The following is a 13,755-nucleotide window of genomic DNA, read 5'->3' as shown; positions in this document are numbered from 1 at the left end:
TCCAGAGCAAAATGTATCTCGGAGACTGTCTATGCTGCATTTGTGAAAACACTGTTAATGCTGCTTGGACTATTTGTATTTGAGTTCATGGATCTTCTCTCAGCAAGGTGTATTATCTTGAGCAATAGTCGGTACCGTAGAGCAAGCTTGGTTAGCCTGGCATAATAAAACATGGGGCAAACATGTCAACATATGACTTCAAAATCAGCAAAGGCAATTAGATAGGTAAGTGCACTACTTGCATCTAGCCAGAAGCAAAAGTCTAACTGGACAGTAAAAAATTCAGTTCTTTAGTTTAAAACTTGCAGTTGTGTTGGTAATACAAATTAACTTCGACAAGGCAAAATCTACCACTTCAAGATACATTTGGTAGTACAAATTACGGCTTATGCATCTACTGATTCACAATATCTTTCTTCCCCGCTGCCCCTCTTCTATTTTAGGAATGTTTCAACTGTAAGGTAAGACATTAAAATAAAGTATTTCTGAGATTATCCCATATGATGTTGAGTATGTTAAGTGTAATGTCCTCCATAGTAATCGTAGATTCGTTCTGTGTGGGACACATGTGAAAGCAATGAACATGGATGAGTCTGCAAATGGAAGCCTGTCGGTAGAATTTCGACATTTGGTAAGTTTGACTGCTTTTTTCCTGTCAGGTGCCTCTGGTAAAGAAATAAGAGATTCTTTGAAAACTATACAGGGAGTATCACTGTCAAGTCTTCACACATTTTCTTTTTCCTCACACAGAAAGTTTAGTCCTAGGAACTCTTTATTCGATTCCATACTTTATCTATTTCATAAAATAAGACTAAAATGACAAAGCCAAATTTAACTAATTCATGCCAGAAAAGGGAAAGACTAACAATGCTGAATTACACAGCTTCTCAGAAACTGAGTTTTGTTAAAGAAAAAACAAAAATAAACCACACCACCATTGTCTAGGGGAAATACATAAGTGAATACTTCAGTTAACGGTTGTGATAACCATCTTTTGAGAGGCTACAGTCCTGCTTCTGCAACCTCTATAACATCCCAGTGATTCATGCTTTCATAGAATCGTTTCGGTTGGAAAAGACCTTTAAGATAATCTAGTCCAACCACTAAACTAATACTACCCAGCCCAGCACTAAACCATGTCCGTCAAACTACACTCGCTCACTTACGGGTTTTTTTTGGCTTAACCATAGCTGCAGTGCATCAGTGTAGTTTTGCAAGAGGAGATGAATATTGATGGTCTTTAGCACATTTTTTTTTGTATTACCCACTTAACAAGCACCCTAACTAACACTTTGTTACATTAATTTAGTTTCTTTATCAAAAGACTATTCACTGGATAGACTTTTCAAAGCGTAGTGTCAGAGCCTTCATTACACTGTATTTGTATATTGTAAATAAAACCTTCTATACTAAGAACATCGTGATTACAAATGAGCTGCTTTATATGTGTTTCTGTCTATAGTTTCTTTGGCACATAAATATTGTTTTGCTTTATACAGCAACCCAAAGAAATGAAATCAAATGCTGGAAGCAAAGGAAATGAGGTTTGTGCACTGATTTCACACGTTACTTTTAATTACTTTACAAGTATTTGAGACTGGATATTATTTAAATCAAAGTGTAACTGTATCTTGTTAGATTTTGAAATGTATGTTATCCTTGTAATAATTATAGGACCCATTGATGATATGTTAGCATAATGAGAATTTTTCAGAACTACTTGTAGAAATTTGAATTACATTTGTACATTAGAAATGTTAGAAGGTAGGGAGTAATCATCTGAATGTATGTATTCCCCTTTAAGGCTGTCTTTTTGGTCACTTACTTTTTGAGGGAAAAAATAGGCTTTTAAAGTTTTTTGTTGAAACTTTTTTTTCTATAGGAACGACTTTTTAAACATGTATTCTGTTGGCCAAGTTAATGGCTGAAGTACACGTACTTTTGCTTCAGAGAAATTTCTTTGCCTCAACCAGGAGCAAAAGTGTGTATAGTTTACCAATGCTCACACGAATCCGGTCTGAGGTTCCCCTCTTGTGGTGACACAGGACTATGACATGTTAGCCCTAAAACCAGCAGGTACTTGGCAGTACCCCAGTTTCAGAAACATACATATACCACCTGGCTCGTAAGGTGAGAAGGTTTTGCAACTGCTTGCTTCCAGCAGATGAACTTAAAATCCATACATTCTTGCTTTGCAGAGAACAGCAGCCAGAAGTATTTATAGCAGCCCCAATTCACACCCCAAATTTTGTGTCCCTGCATTCCCCAGTACCACAGAGTGCTCCTTCCATTTCTGTGTTACCTTCCAGCACCCCTTGCATCCAGACCACCACCCTGTTGTTCTTCCCCTGCTCAGCTCCGCAGCAGCTGCACAGCTTTTCCCTATATCTTTTTTCTCAGCTCTGGCTTCCTACAAACTGTGATTCCTCTGAGTGCCCTAGGTGTCACAGACAAAATCAGAATCACAGACAAGAAAGTTGTTGCCTTCATTCATTCATCTTCTGCACCCTGGCAGGAGGGGAATGGAGAGCTGCCATGGCAAAAGAGATGGCAGAGTGTCCTCAGCCAGCAACCAGAGGCAGTAGGCAGAGAAGAGAAAGGCATGAGTACACAGAAACTCTAGGGTGGTAACAGACCATCACCATAAAATTAGCATTAACAGCAAATTTCTGCAGACAAATCTCTGACTGAAGCAAGAGTCAGAAGGTTGCAGCCAATGATACAGCTTTTGACAATTCTACCAAAGCAATCACTGTCTCCCAAGGTCACTAATATCATGCCTCTATGAGTGGCACCTACTTAGGTAGAAGTGAAATGGCCTGTATTGTTTTCAGGTATCTCCACAGCTGTGTAACGTTTTTGCACAGTAGAAGCACTGAGGGCAAACTGTGTTGGCAAGTTAAAAAAAAAAAAATTAAAAGATAATAAAATCCCTCATGTTACAGCCCAACAGATGTAGTTACACAAGCAGAAAAGTTATTGCAAGTTATCTGTAAGTATAAAGCAAAGGTGTGATCAGCATGGAGAATTTTATCCAAAAACATAAAGCAGAAGATACTTGTGCACACTTCACACAGTGTTTTTTAACAGAGTAACTTGCAACCTGATTAGCAAGACTGAAACTCCAGGCTTGCCTCACAATTACTCTGCTACTTACAAAGTCATTTGCATCAAGACAAGCAAACACAAAAATGAAGGTCCTCTACTTCTGGTAACATTTTACTCCCACTTTCACACATTATGTCTTTATAACTACATAAAACATAAGGCTGTGGAGAATGAGGACAGCTGAGCTGTGACATGGTTCACTGCTAACTGATTTCTTCAAAGAGAGCTTCTCCTTGGTCAGATCACAGCCCATGAAGTCATTATTAGCATGAACAGGGGTGGAAGTGGTTTTATTAAGAACTATAATTCAAAACCTTTGTTACAGCATGTTTGGTAAGCTGGAAGTGCAGTTGTTAAACATGATTTTCCTCATTAAAAAATAGTGTAAGCTCTCAGTATTTGAGGTTTGTCCGTTCATGTAGATAGGCCTTTTTGTCTAGATGTTTTTTCCAAGAGAAAAATTCAAAGTTTTTGTAAAGTCCTAACGGGGCAGGGGAGAAGGGGAGGGTCTCTGACTCTTTCCAACTTTGTATCAGCAATACAGGTTCAGCTGGATTGATTCTACCCGTATTAAAACATTTGAGCTCATTTGAATATTTAATGTAAAAACCTTCATCTCTAGGCTGGATCTTCCCTTTGCAAGGCAAATTTATTATGTAGATGCCTGGGGATCTCCTGTGGTCTTTATCACTCATTTCAAAAGTATCTTCTGTTGCAGTGGCCTGTAGGAGGAGGCCTTCCACGAGAAAGACACAGCCATGAGGCACCGTCCCAAGGAGCAGTTTTACTTTACATTGACTGCAAGTGGAATATTTCCATAAATGGAAAATTTATTTGGGACTTTTAATATTTTTTTCCTTCTTTTAAAAAGTGTGACAAAGCAAATATGTGATGGGGAGTGTAAAAAAAAACAACAACAAAAAGACAATCAGATTTTTATACTTTGACTTCTGCATTTTGAAAGATCTGTTTCCCAAGGGGCAGAGATTTGGATCTTTACAGAGCTACACCAGTTTGTTATCAAAACAAAAGATTTGTACTGCAAACTCTAATCAACTATGACAAACAGATTTTCTTTTTTTTTGGTTTCCTCCCTGCCCATCCAGGAAAAACTTGTTTTTTTAATACTAGATTTGCTTTGGATTAATGATTTAGGTCTCTACTTCTTCAACTAGTACTCAGATTAGGGCCTATTTGTCATTGAAGCTGCAGCTCTTTGTTTTGTTTCTAGTTTGTTTCTCCCTGAAGTTTAACATCTGTGTTTAAATTGGAATTGTCAATCAGTAAAGAAACTTAGGAAAAGTTGGAGACAATCTTAATCAGACACAAAAATAATCTGTTAATGTTTTATGTGCAAATCTGTGTTTAAAAGCACCATTTTAGAAAAAGTTCCAAGCTTGATGTTTAGAAGTATTGTTTTAAAAATATAAAGGCTTTTTCTTTTTAGATTCATTAGAAAAAAACCCCAGACTTCTGGACTTATTTAATGTCAGAGTTTAACAAACAAATTATTTCCTTCACTTCCCCCTTTTCCTGTTCTGCTCATGTATTTGATATGTGTTTTCTTTCAAAGTTGTGTCATTTCAGCAGTTGGGTCACTAAAATAGTGTTAAATGCCAACTCTGCAATCTCAGTTTTATAACCACTTACTCCCTCAGGGCCCTCACATGGTGACCGAGGAACTGCACTCCATCAGCTTTGAAACACAAGTCTGTCTGTATGGATTGACTATAAATTTGGAAGTGAGTATTCTACACAGATTTTCTGGGGCAAAAACAAAAGGCATTTTCCTGCAGCTTACAGAACAACCGTGTTGGGCCACACCATAGGTTCATCTATCCTAGATGCCATCTTCAGCAGTAACCATAAGCAAACGCAAGATTTCCAAAACTCGTGGACTCGTGTATGCTCTGGGAAGGAAGAGGGGCTAAAAACCAAAGCATAACACAGTGCTAACACATTCTTTGGCAGCTTTTACATACTACATTAATTCTTTCTTCCAGACCAGCTCTTTGCCTGTGGTGATGATCTCCAATGTCAGCCAACTACCCAATGCATGGGCTTCTATTATTTGGTACAATCTGTCAACCAACGATCCTCAGGTAGGTCTTCAGTATGCAAGTATTGACTTTCTGCATTTTCACATTTCTGTGATTTGGTCACCAAGTATATTCATTATAAAGAGGCTGTGTTTCCCTCTTAAACTGGCCTTATTCACACACACCATTATCAACATCATACTTCAATGTTGTTCACACTATCTTTTGTTCCCTGCCCAGGTATAAAACCACGTGCACGCTGAGCCTTCCCTTTTTAAGCTGAAGTAGTAGTTCTTAAACCAAGGAAAGGTGATAGAACTTTTCCACAACTTTTATAGTTTGAATTTTTCTTTTTTGGATACAATCGACCAAAAAGTTATCCAAAATAATTCTACTTGTACAATTCAGAACTGTCTAAGTAGGTGTATAGGTGGGTCTGTAATGTACTTAAGTGCTGTTTCCCCCCTCACATTTTATAGGAGTTAGTGCTTTCTACGGAGAAGACTATAAGTGTCAAGTAACACCTTCTAGTGGCTCTAACCATGAGCAAAAGAAGAATCCTTCTTTTTCAGGCCCCAACTGACTGAGTACATGTTTTAGATGGACTGTCATTGTTACTGTTATTTGAAGAACAGTGCTGCTGATAGCTCTCAGGCTTTCAGTTGGGGATTAGTGGCAGTCACGTAGGTGTTCAGAGGAGAGGAGGTGTAAGGCAGTTACCATGGAGTGTGCCTAGGAATGATGGCAGGTCAGCTGACCAGCAGCCTGGCCGTTATGGCTCTCTGATACTCCAAAGAGTTTTTCAACAGTCTTCAGTATGTATAGTCCAGAAACCAAATGAAAAACCAAGCTGTGCTAAACTGCTCAACAGTATACCATTATAAAAGCAGGCAACTGTTTAAGCTTTTTTGTTTGCACCAAACATATTACAGTGAGAATATGTGCATTTATTGGGCAGGATTTAAGCATGTCTTTACATGAAGCCTAGCAAGGTATTTTGCAATCCAGTATGCATGCATGGACTCCCTCTTTGTAACAGCCTGCCCCTACAACTCCGCTTAGGCTCCTGAGCAGACCTTGCTGGGTGGCTGCAGCTGAGAGGGACAGTACATATCTACCCCAAATATACCACTGCCCCCCCCCCCCCCCATCTAACAAGTCTAGATTCTACTGAAGTACTTACAGCCTTTTCTTCATAACCTGTGGTGTATTTCATGGTTGCTGTCTAAACAAAGCAGTGATTCTGTTGCAGAATTTGTCTTTCTTCAACAATCCCCCTGCTGCCACTTTAAGTCAGCTCTTGGAAGTACTGAGCTGGCAATTTTCTTCGTATGTTGGTCGTGGACTCAATTCTGAGCAGCTTAACATGCTGGCAGAGAAACTTACGGGTAAGTGTATAGAAATATACAGGTGTTATTTGCTTTGGGGCTCTTACATTTGATAGTTACAGGTAATGACTTTAAGTATGACCTCCACTTCCAGAGCTGACTTCAAAAATGCCACGATGACTGTTAGTTTTCTTTAAAAAGCATGTGACAGCTTATTCTTACCACAAAGTCATTAAACTTCTGAACTTCCAGGCTGCTCAACTGAAGAAAAAGGGCATCAGAGTTACACTGAACTGTGATGTCGTTTTGTTTACTTAGCAAGTAATTCTCTCACACATCTGAAATCAAAAGAAAGTTATCTTGCTTGCTTCTGGGCTTTGGGCTTTGTTTCATTTTAAGTATCTGTGTGTCTGTTTAGTTCTGGGACCCATCCCTTCACTGGTGACAGTGTAGCAAAGAGGCCCTATAACTTCAGTGAGATCAACTATTGAACACTTCGATCTGACTGTCCCCCAGAAGGGAGAGTGGCCTTAGGGAAAGCTGGAAGAAGAAGAAAAGAAAGCTTTATCTGTTTCTGGAGAAAAGAGATTTCTAAAACATATCGTGAGCTGTAAGAAGCTCCAAGCTGACAGTGTAACAATACCTTTACCGTTGATCAAGAACAGAAGCATTTGTCAAAGAATGGGGGGAATCTTTACTTTTATTGCTTTCAAAGCTGGGAAGCAACGACTGTTTTCCCTGGATAACAGCCAGTTTTCTGATGGTTTATTGGAGATTTCTTGCTTAGTGGAGGTAGTCGAGAGGTGCCACTGTAAATCAACAATAATCATAAGAAAGAATAAAACCCCTTTATCTTAAAATACAAAAGCTGAATATAGAGTGAAGGCCAAGAGAAGTAAAACTGGAGGTAAAAACTGAAATTGAGCACAAATTGCTGCAGAAATGAAGTCCTAGGCTACTTTAGGCAAATATTCCCAGTTCTACCATTATCAGCTGCTTCAAAACAATATGGAAACCTCTTGTACTGTCCCTCTCTATCCCTCCCTGAGTCTGGTTGTACTGTAGTTCTCCTCCTGACCCCAACTACACAGATACCAAGCTATTTGCATTTCAAAACTGTAGAAAAATAGACTCATCTTTTGATTTTGATTGATTGGTTTCTTTTTATCTCCACTCAGGACAACAAGTCAATTATAATGATTATCAACTGTCCTGGGCAAAGTTCTGTAAGGTACGTTTCCAAAAGCAAAAGTAGACTTTCTTTCCCTGAAGGCCCACGTGCATGCTTGTCTCTCTGATGCTACTTACAAGATTCCCACTTGCTGTATGTGGCTCTTGTAGCCCAGCACAATCACATCCACTGTAAAAATTTAACTGGGAGAACACTATTTCCAAAACTTTCAAGCTTAGGCTAAGAGATCTACTTAGTTACATTGCTACAGATATCACCTATATTGTCATTATAAGGTATTGTGTGTATTTCAGTTTATGATTAATAGATTGGGCTGTCACAGCAGACATTTTTCATAAAGTGTACAGTAACATTTTTCCATATGCTCAGTTGTGACCTAAATTATTTCAAGTCAGTCGGTACATTCAGTAACTTCATTGGAGAACAGACAACTTGAGAAAGAAGGGAAAACCGTTTGTTTTGGGGTTTTTTTTTGTCATATTAACCACTGTTAAGAAGTACAGAACCTTGGAAGGAAGTTCAACTTTACCATCATTCATCTCAAAATGCAATTTCTTAACCAGGAAGAAACAATGACTGTGATTATTTTTCTTGAAAACCAGAGTGTTTCCAAGGCATACCTGAAAAATCAATTGTTTTTATGTCAGACTGAGAGATGTTAGTCAAAACAGCAGTCTGGATTTGTCATTCCTGCATGAATAAACTAGACTATACTTAAGAAAATGAGGTAGCCATGTGCACATTTGGTAATAACATTCTCATAATTCTCTTCTTGTCTGTGTTGTTTTTGTTTGTGTTCTGTGGCTGGTCTTTTTCTTGTTTTGTTTGTAAACTTTAGGAACATTTGCCTGGAAAGTCTTTTACCTTTTGGGTTTGGCTTGAAGCCATTCTGGACTTAATTAAAAAACACATTCTTCCTCTTTGGATTGATGGGTGAGCAACAAGGATACTGCTGTATATTGATCTTTTCCTGCTTTTTGGTTTTTTTTTTGCTAATTTCAGTTTTAGCTACCCTGAAGAGAATTTGCAATGAGTTTAATACTTCTGTCTCCCTCTTCCCATTTATAACTTTTGGCCAACAGGAAACACGGTTGAATTTCACAGAATGTATGTTTAGACCCATTTATCAGTTCTGTCAGTGTATGTTCAAATACTGTGATAAATTTTAGCAAGTTCCATAGTACTTGGAACTCAATGCCATACTCCACATGTAAATCACATGAAGCTTTTGTCCTAGTTTCAAGACCTTATAAAGCTTTTGTAACCAGGCTCTGAACACCTGCATAAAGTTTAGCCAGATGCATTGGACAGATTGAAGTCTGTATTTTTTGCCAAAAGTAAACTCATCATTTCTTGTCACACTTCAGGTATGTAATGGGATTTGTAAGCAAAGAGAAGGAACGGATTTTGCTCAAAGACAAGACACCAGGAACGTTTTTGTTAAGGTTTAGTGAAAGCAATCTGGGTGGCATTACCTTTACTTGGGTGGATCAGTTAGAAAATGGTAAGTAAAATTTTAAAAAAATAACATAACCCTCAAACTCTGCAATACACCTGTAATACAGGAGTCACAGTATCTTTGGCTGGAAAGTAAAATTCACGTGTGTCATGTCTTAGTATAGTTTTGGGCAAGATACAAATATCGTGTTTACTGAAACATAAACCAAAACTCTGAAAGTCTACCTCTCAGTTCTTTAAATTAGCTGTATAAGTTCATTAGGAGGTGTACCTGCTTACTGCAGCCTTTACATTTGTTTCCACATGTGCAGAAAGTCTATCTTGAAAGACACTAACATTGGTGTGAACAGGTAAAACCCACGCCAGTGTAAATTGCAAAAGAAAGGCAAAAATACTTTCCAACTGCAGATGCTGGTTTAGCAGTTACCAGCCCTTACAGTGCTTTTGTATTTTTGCAGGAGACGTAACATTCCATTCAGTGGAACCCTATAACAAAGGTCGTTTATCTGCACTGCCGTTTGCCGACATACTGCGCGACTACAAAGTTATCATGGCAGACAACGTTCCTGAAAACCCTCTGAAGTATCTATATCCAGACATTCCCAAAGATAAGGCCTTTGGCAAACACTACAGCTGTCAGCCAAGTGAAGGTTGGGCTCCACTTCACCATTTACACTTTCTGCAAAGCAGCTGCAGAGTCAAGGGGCAATGGGAACATGGGGAGAGGAGGAAGAGAACCGATTAAGATGCTTCCTTCAATCAGCATTTTCAACAGAACTGTTTTAACACTTGTCTACCCTGTAGACAGCTGCGTTTTGTAACTATATCCCTGGTCTTAGAGTTTACCTTATAGGCGATGACAACAGTATTTAAAAGAAGCTAAGAAATAGATCTTAGGGTAGAAAGGGTAAAAAAACTGGACTTTTTTCCTCACTGATGCATTATAAAATTCAGTGTTCAAGTGTTCAAAGGAATTGAAACCGAGAAGTCATCCTGCTTATCGACTTCATAATTACACTGTAGCATACTGTCCCTTTAATTTCAAGGGAATTCCATGTTTTCCAAACAGCTTGGAAGACCTGTTTTATTTAATCTCATTCAGTGGGACCCTGTAACAAAGGTTGCTTATCTCCTCTGCCTTTTCCAACATGCTGTGCAATTGCAAAGTTATTGTGGCAGACAACAGTCCCGAAAACCCCTGGCAACTGCACTGGAAAATAAAAGCAGATTAGACGAGCCTGGCTCCAAATACACTCAGGCCCATGCTCTTTCTTGTCCAAGTTACAAGTCAGGCCATTTTTAGATCAAACTCGCTCTCTCTCAGAGAAGTCCTTAAAGCCTTCAGGTTTTTTTAATAGATAATGCACATTCTTCTGGACTTTCAGTATTCAAATTCCTGTGCTACTAAATTCCTATACTACTAAAAAATATCTGGAGGCTAACATGTGTTTTCCCACTTTATTTGAATTCAGTGGACTTTGCCTAATGCTCCAGTCCCCTAAAACTTTATGTATGTGCTCAGTTTCCTGCTGAAGACCTTGCCGAAACTCTATCTATAGACAGAGCTTAATGCAAGCATTTGTGGAAATGAAATCTAGAGGCTCAGAAGTATCACCAAGCTCGTAAAGATGTAGCGATTTTGCTTCTGAAACCCTAAAGAGATCTCTTTCATCAGTTGTTGTATTATATGCTGAGATGGCAACTCATATCAAGGAAGCACAGTCAATTATATGACTAAGACCTGAACTCAAATACTAACCTCGGGAATTCCTGTCATTTTTATGGTTGCTTGTGTAAGCATAAACAGGGACATTCCTTTTTTAATATATTATCATCTTAAAGCAGATAATAAATTTCAAGTAAACAATAAAATTACTAGGTAATCTTCAATTTCTGTAATGTTTGTTTTTAGTCTCAAAGCCCTCAGATGGAGGAGGCAAAGGTTATGTTCCCTCTGTATTTATCCCAGTCTCCAAAATGTAAGTATCCTTAAAGATGTGTTACACTTCAGATGTATTAAAGATGTATTACACTGTTTCAAAGTTTTCCCTACCTCCCCCCATTCAAATCATCACATATATTTATTTGACCAAGGACTGATAAAGACAAGAAAGAGAAATCACTTCTATAGTGCTTTTCCTATCTGTGTGGAAAAACATTTGGAAAAATTGAATGCAGTCTTCACAGTACTCTGATCTACTTATCATAGAATCATGGAATCATAGAATGGTAGGGGTTGGAAGGGACCTTTAGAGATCATCTAGTCCAGTGACTTATCTTTCACTGTCTCTTTTTTTCTCTCCAGCAGCTGTTATTACAGAGTCAGGTTTATCCTCTCTTTCCTTCATCCTTTCTCCTACATTTTTAAATGTATACCTGGTTGTTAGCGTGTGCTTACAGGGCCATCAGCAAGCCCAAGTACAGGGTTAACAAGCATTTACCATACTCCACTGCTGTTCATCAAATTGGAGGGATTTAGGTTGCTTTTAAGATTATTTTGTATTTGTTTTTGTTTTTTAAGCTTAAATGATTCTACAGATCCACACTCTCCATCAGATCTTCTTCCAATGTCTCCAAGTGTTTACGCTGTGCTGAGAGAACACCTGAGTCCCACAGTGATTGAAACTGCCGTATGTTGCCAACTTTTCCATTCCTAAATTAATACCTAAGCAAACAGGACATGTACAACAGATGCTGGTTATAAAAAGGCTGCTTGTACAATTATGAAAGAATTAGAGCTCTTCCATCACTTGCTGTATTACATTCTGAAACAATGATGCAGACATTTCCTAATCTGAATGGGACAGGATGCTGCAAGCATACTTTGAATCGCTGTGTTATATGAAATTGTGGGACACTCTGGCCAGTGAACTGTGAATGTCATAGCTCAGAGATCCCAGAGTTCTTGCACAAAAAAAGCCTGTAACTGACAATTCTGTAGGTAGCACAAAGGACTTGCTCAGGGAGGCTGCACAAGGTTTATGATTCAGCAAACTTGTGCAACCCATGCTGTGAGTTTCTATGTGGCGTACTAAAGTCAGAAATTAAAGGCAACAAAAATGTTTTAGCAAATAAAACTAATATTTACTAAGTATATAGAAAGATAGGGAAAACACACTAACGATATCCTATTAAAAATATTTTTCTCCTTTACTTTCTGACTAGAAATTGTGTTCTGAATCACCGTGGCTAGAGTACTTAGAGTACTGGTATATACCCACTGGAGATTTGTCCAGCAGACTTCTATCAGGAAATACAGCAGTGGTTTGGCTTTAATAGCTTGTAAAGAAAACCTCCTTTTTTTTTTAATACTAGCTCTTCATTTTCTGTATGTTCACAATGTTTTATGATCTCAAAATGGTTATGCATTTAAAAGCCTGTCAACTCCCTCTCAAATGCCTTTCTCTAAACGCTCTTCCTCACCCACAAACACAACAAAACTAAACCAGAATCTCAACTGTTGATGAGTGGAAAACCAGTTAAACTTTATTTATAAATAGGGGAATTCTTTAATATACACCAAGCTGAAGATCTGTTCAACAGCAACTTTTTTTTTTTTTTGCTTCTTCACCTTTTTCTTTTATAGTGCTCTTGACAAAGTAGTTGTCAAGTTGCTAAAGTCTACAGCCTAGTCTGAATGAAACTTGTGTGTTAAAACCTACCACACCCAATCCAATCCATGTCCTCACTCAGTCAGTCTTTGGTTTATATACGTAAAAGCTGTTCTGACCTTGGAAACTGCATTTGTGAACCATGCATACATTTACATTTCCCAAAGTTTCAGCAGTGAAAAGAGTAGTTGGCTTCACTTATTTTATCATCAGGCTCCAAATGTTTTTGGTTTCTTTCAGCATGCACAGTAATTCTTATATCATCTCTGTCCACAGCTTCTAAATCAGCTGTAACCATCATGATCTTTTGTGGTCATAACTGCACAAAAAGAATATGTTTGGTGATGAATTAGAGAGTCAAATACAGTCATGCTTCAGCTTTTAAGGGTACCACAGAAGTGGTTCAGCTCTGCTAGATGGTCAGTGAATTTCTGGATGCTCTTAGTAGAAAGGTTTTCAAGTTCTGCTAGAAATTGGTGGAGAAAATACTTTTGGGAGATATTTTCAAGAATGCCTTTCTTTTTCCATTCTATTTACCTTGCTAAATAGAAATTAGGAAAATATGGAGGCTTTTTCATCCCTAATTCACACAACAATCACCCTGGTGGAGAGCTGGCTAAGTACTATAAGCAGACAATCTGCATTATTAAAGCAATACTTTTTCTCAACGAGATGCCAGTAAAAAATCACTGCGTGAGATGCAGAGAATGAGAGTGAAATCTGCAGGAGGACAAAATATCCTACAACTCAGTCTTAGCAAGATACAATTTCTGCAGTCTTGCTGAATTCCATTCTGTTCCCTACCTCTCCAGATTGCCCTACCCATTGGGAAAACAGTACTCCAGCAAGAACCTTGCTATTCATACCCACAGGCTGAAAGAAGCATGAAAGTTCATATAAAAATAGTTATCATTTTTATTGCCACTGTTTCCCACTCAGTGTTTTCTATTGAGCTTTTCTATCTTTTCTAAAGAGCTATAAACATGATCGTCAGGGCCTTACTAGTTAGTATTATGTTG

The 13,755-nt window shown here is 38.2% G+C and overlaps 1 protein-coding gene across 1 annotated transcript in view; it reads left to right on the top strand.

The window, feature by feature from the left end:
• STAT4 (signal transducer and activator of transcription 4) overlaps positions 1 to 13,755 on the top strand; it is a 44,932-nt gene that overhangs the window by 29,419 nt on the left and 1,758 nt on the right. The window contains exons 12-23 of the mRNA XM_062002565.1: positions 444 to 461; positions 538 to 631; positions 1,500 to 1,544; positions 4,767 to 4,850; positions 5,112 to 5,210; positions 6,400 to 6,535; positions 7,654 to 7,706; positions 8,506 to 8,600; positions 9,035 to 9,171; positions 9,584 to 9,775; positions 11,038 to 11,104; positions 11,647 to 11,755. Of these exons, the coding sequence (XP_061858549.1) occupies positions 444 to 461; positions 538 to 631; positions 1,500 to 1,544; positions 4,767 to 4,850; positions 5,112 to 5,210; positions 6,400 to 6,535; positions 7,654 to 7,706; positions 8,506 to 8,600; positions 9,035 to 9,171; positions 9,584 to 9,775; positions 11,038 to 11,104; positions 11,647 to 11,755 (1,129 nt within the window). The remainder of the gene's footprint in view (positions 1 to 443; positions 462 to 537; positions 632 to 1,499; positions 1,545 to 4,766; positions 4,851 to 5,111; positions 5,211 to 6,399; positions 6,536 to 7,653; positions 7,707 to 8,505; positions 8,601 to 9,034; positions 9,172 to 9,583; positions 9,776 to 11,037; positions 11,105 to 11,646; positions 11,756 to 13,755) is intronic.

The sequence above is a fragment of the Colius striatus genome, chromosome 9, assembly GCF_028858725.1.
Source record: "Colius striatus isolate bColStr4 chromosome 9, bColStr4.1.hap1, whole genome shotgun sequence".
Lineage (NCBI taxonomy): Eukaryota > Metazoa > Chordata > Aves > Coliiformes > Coliidae > Colius > Colius striatus.
Note: the sequence above shows the minus strand (reverse complement) of the source record. Positions and strands in the feature narration are given on the sequence as shown.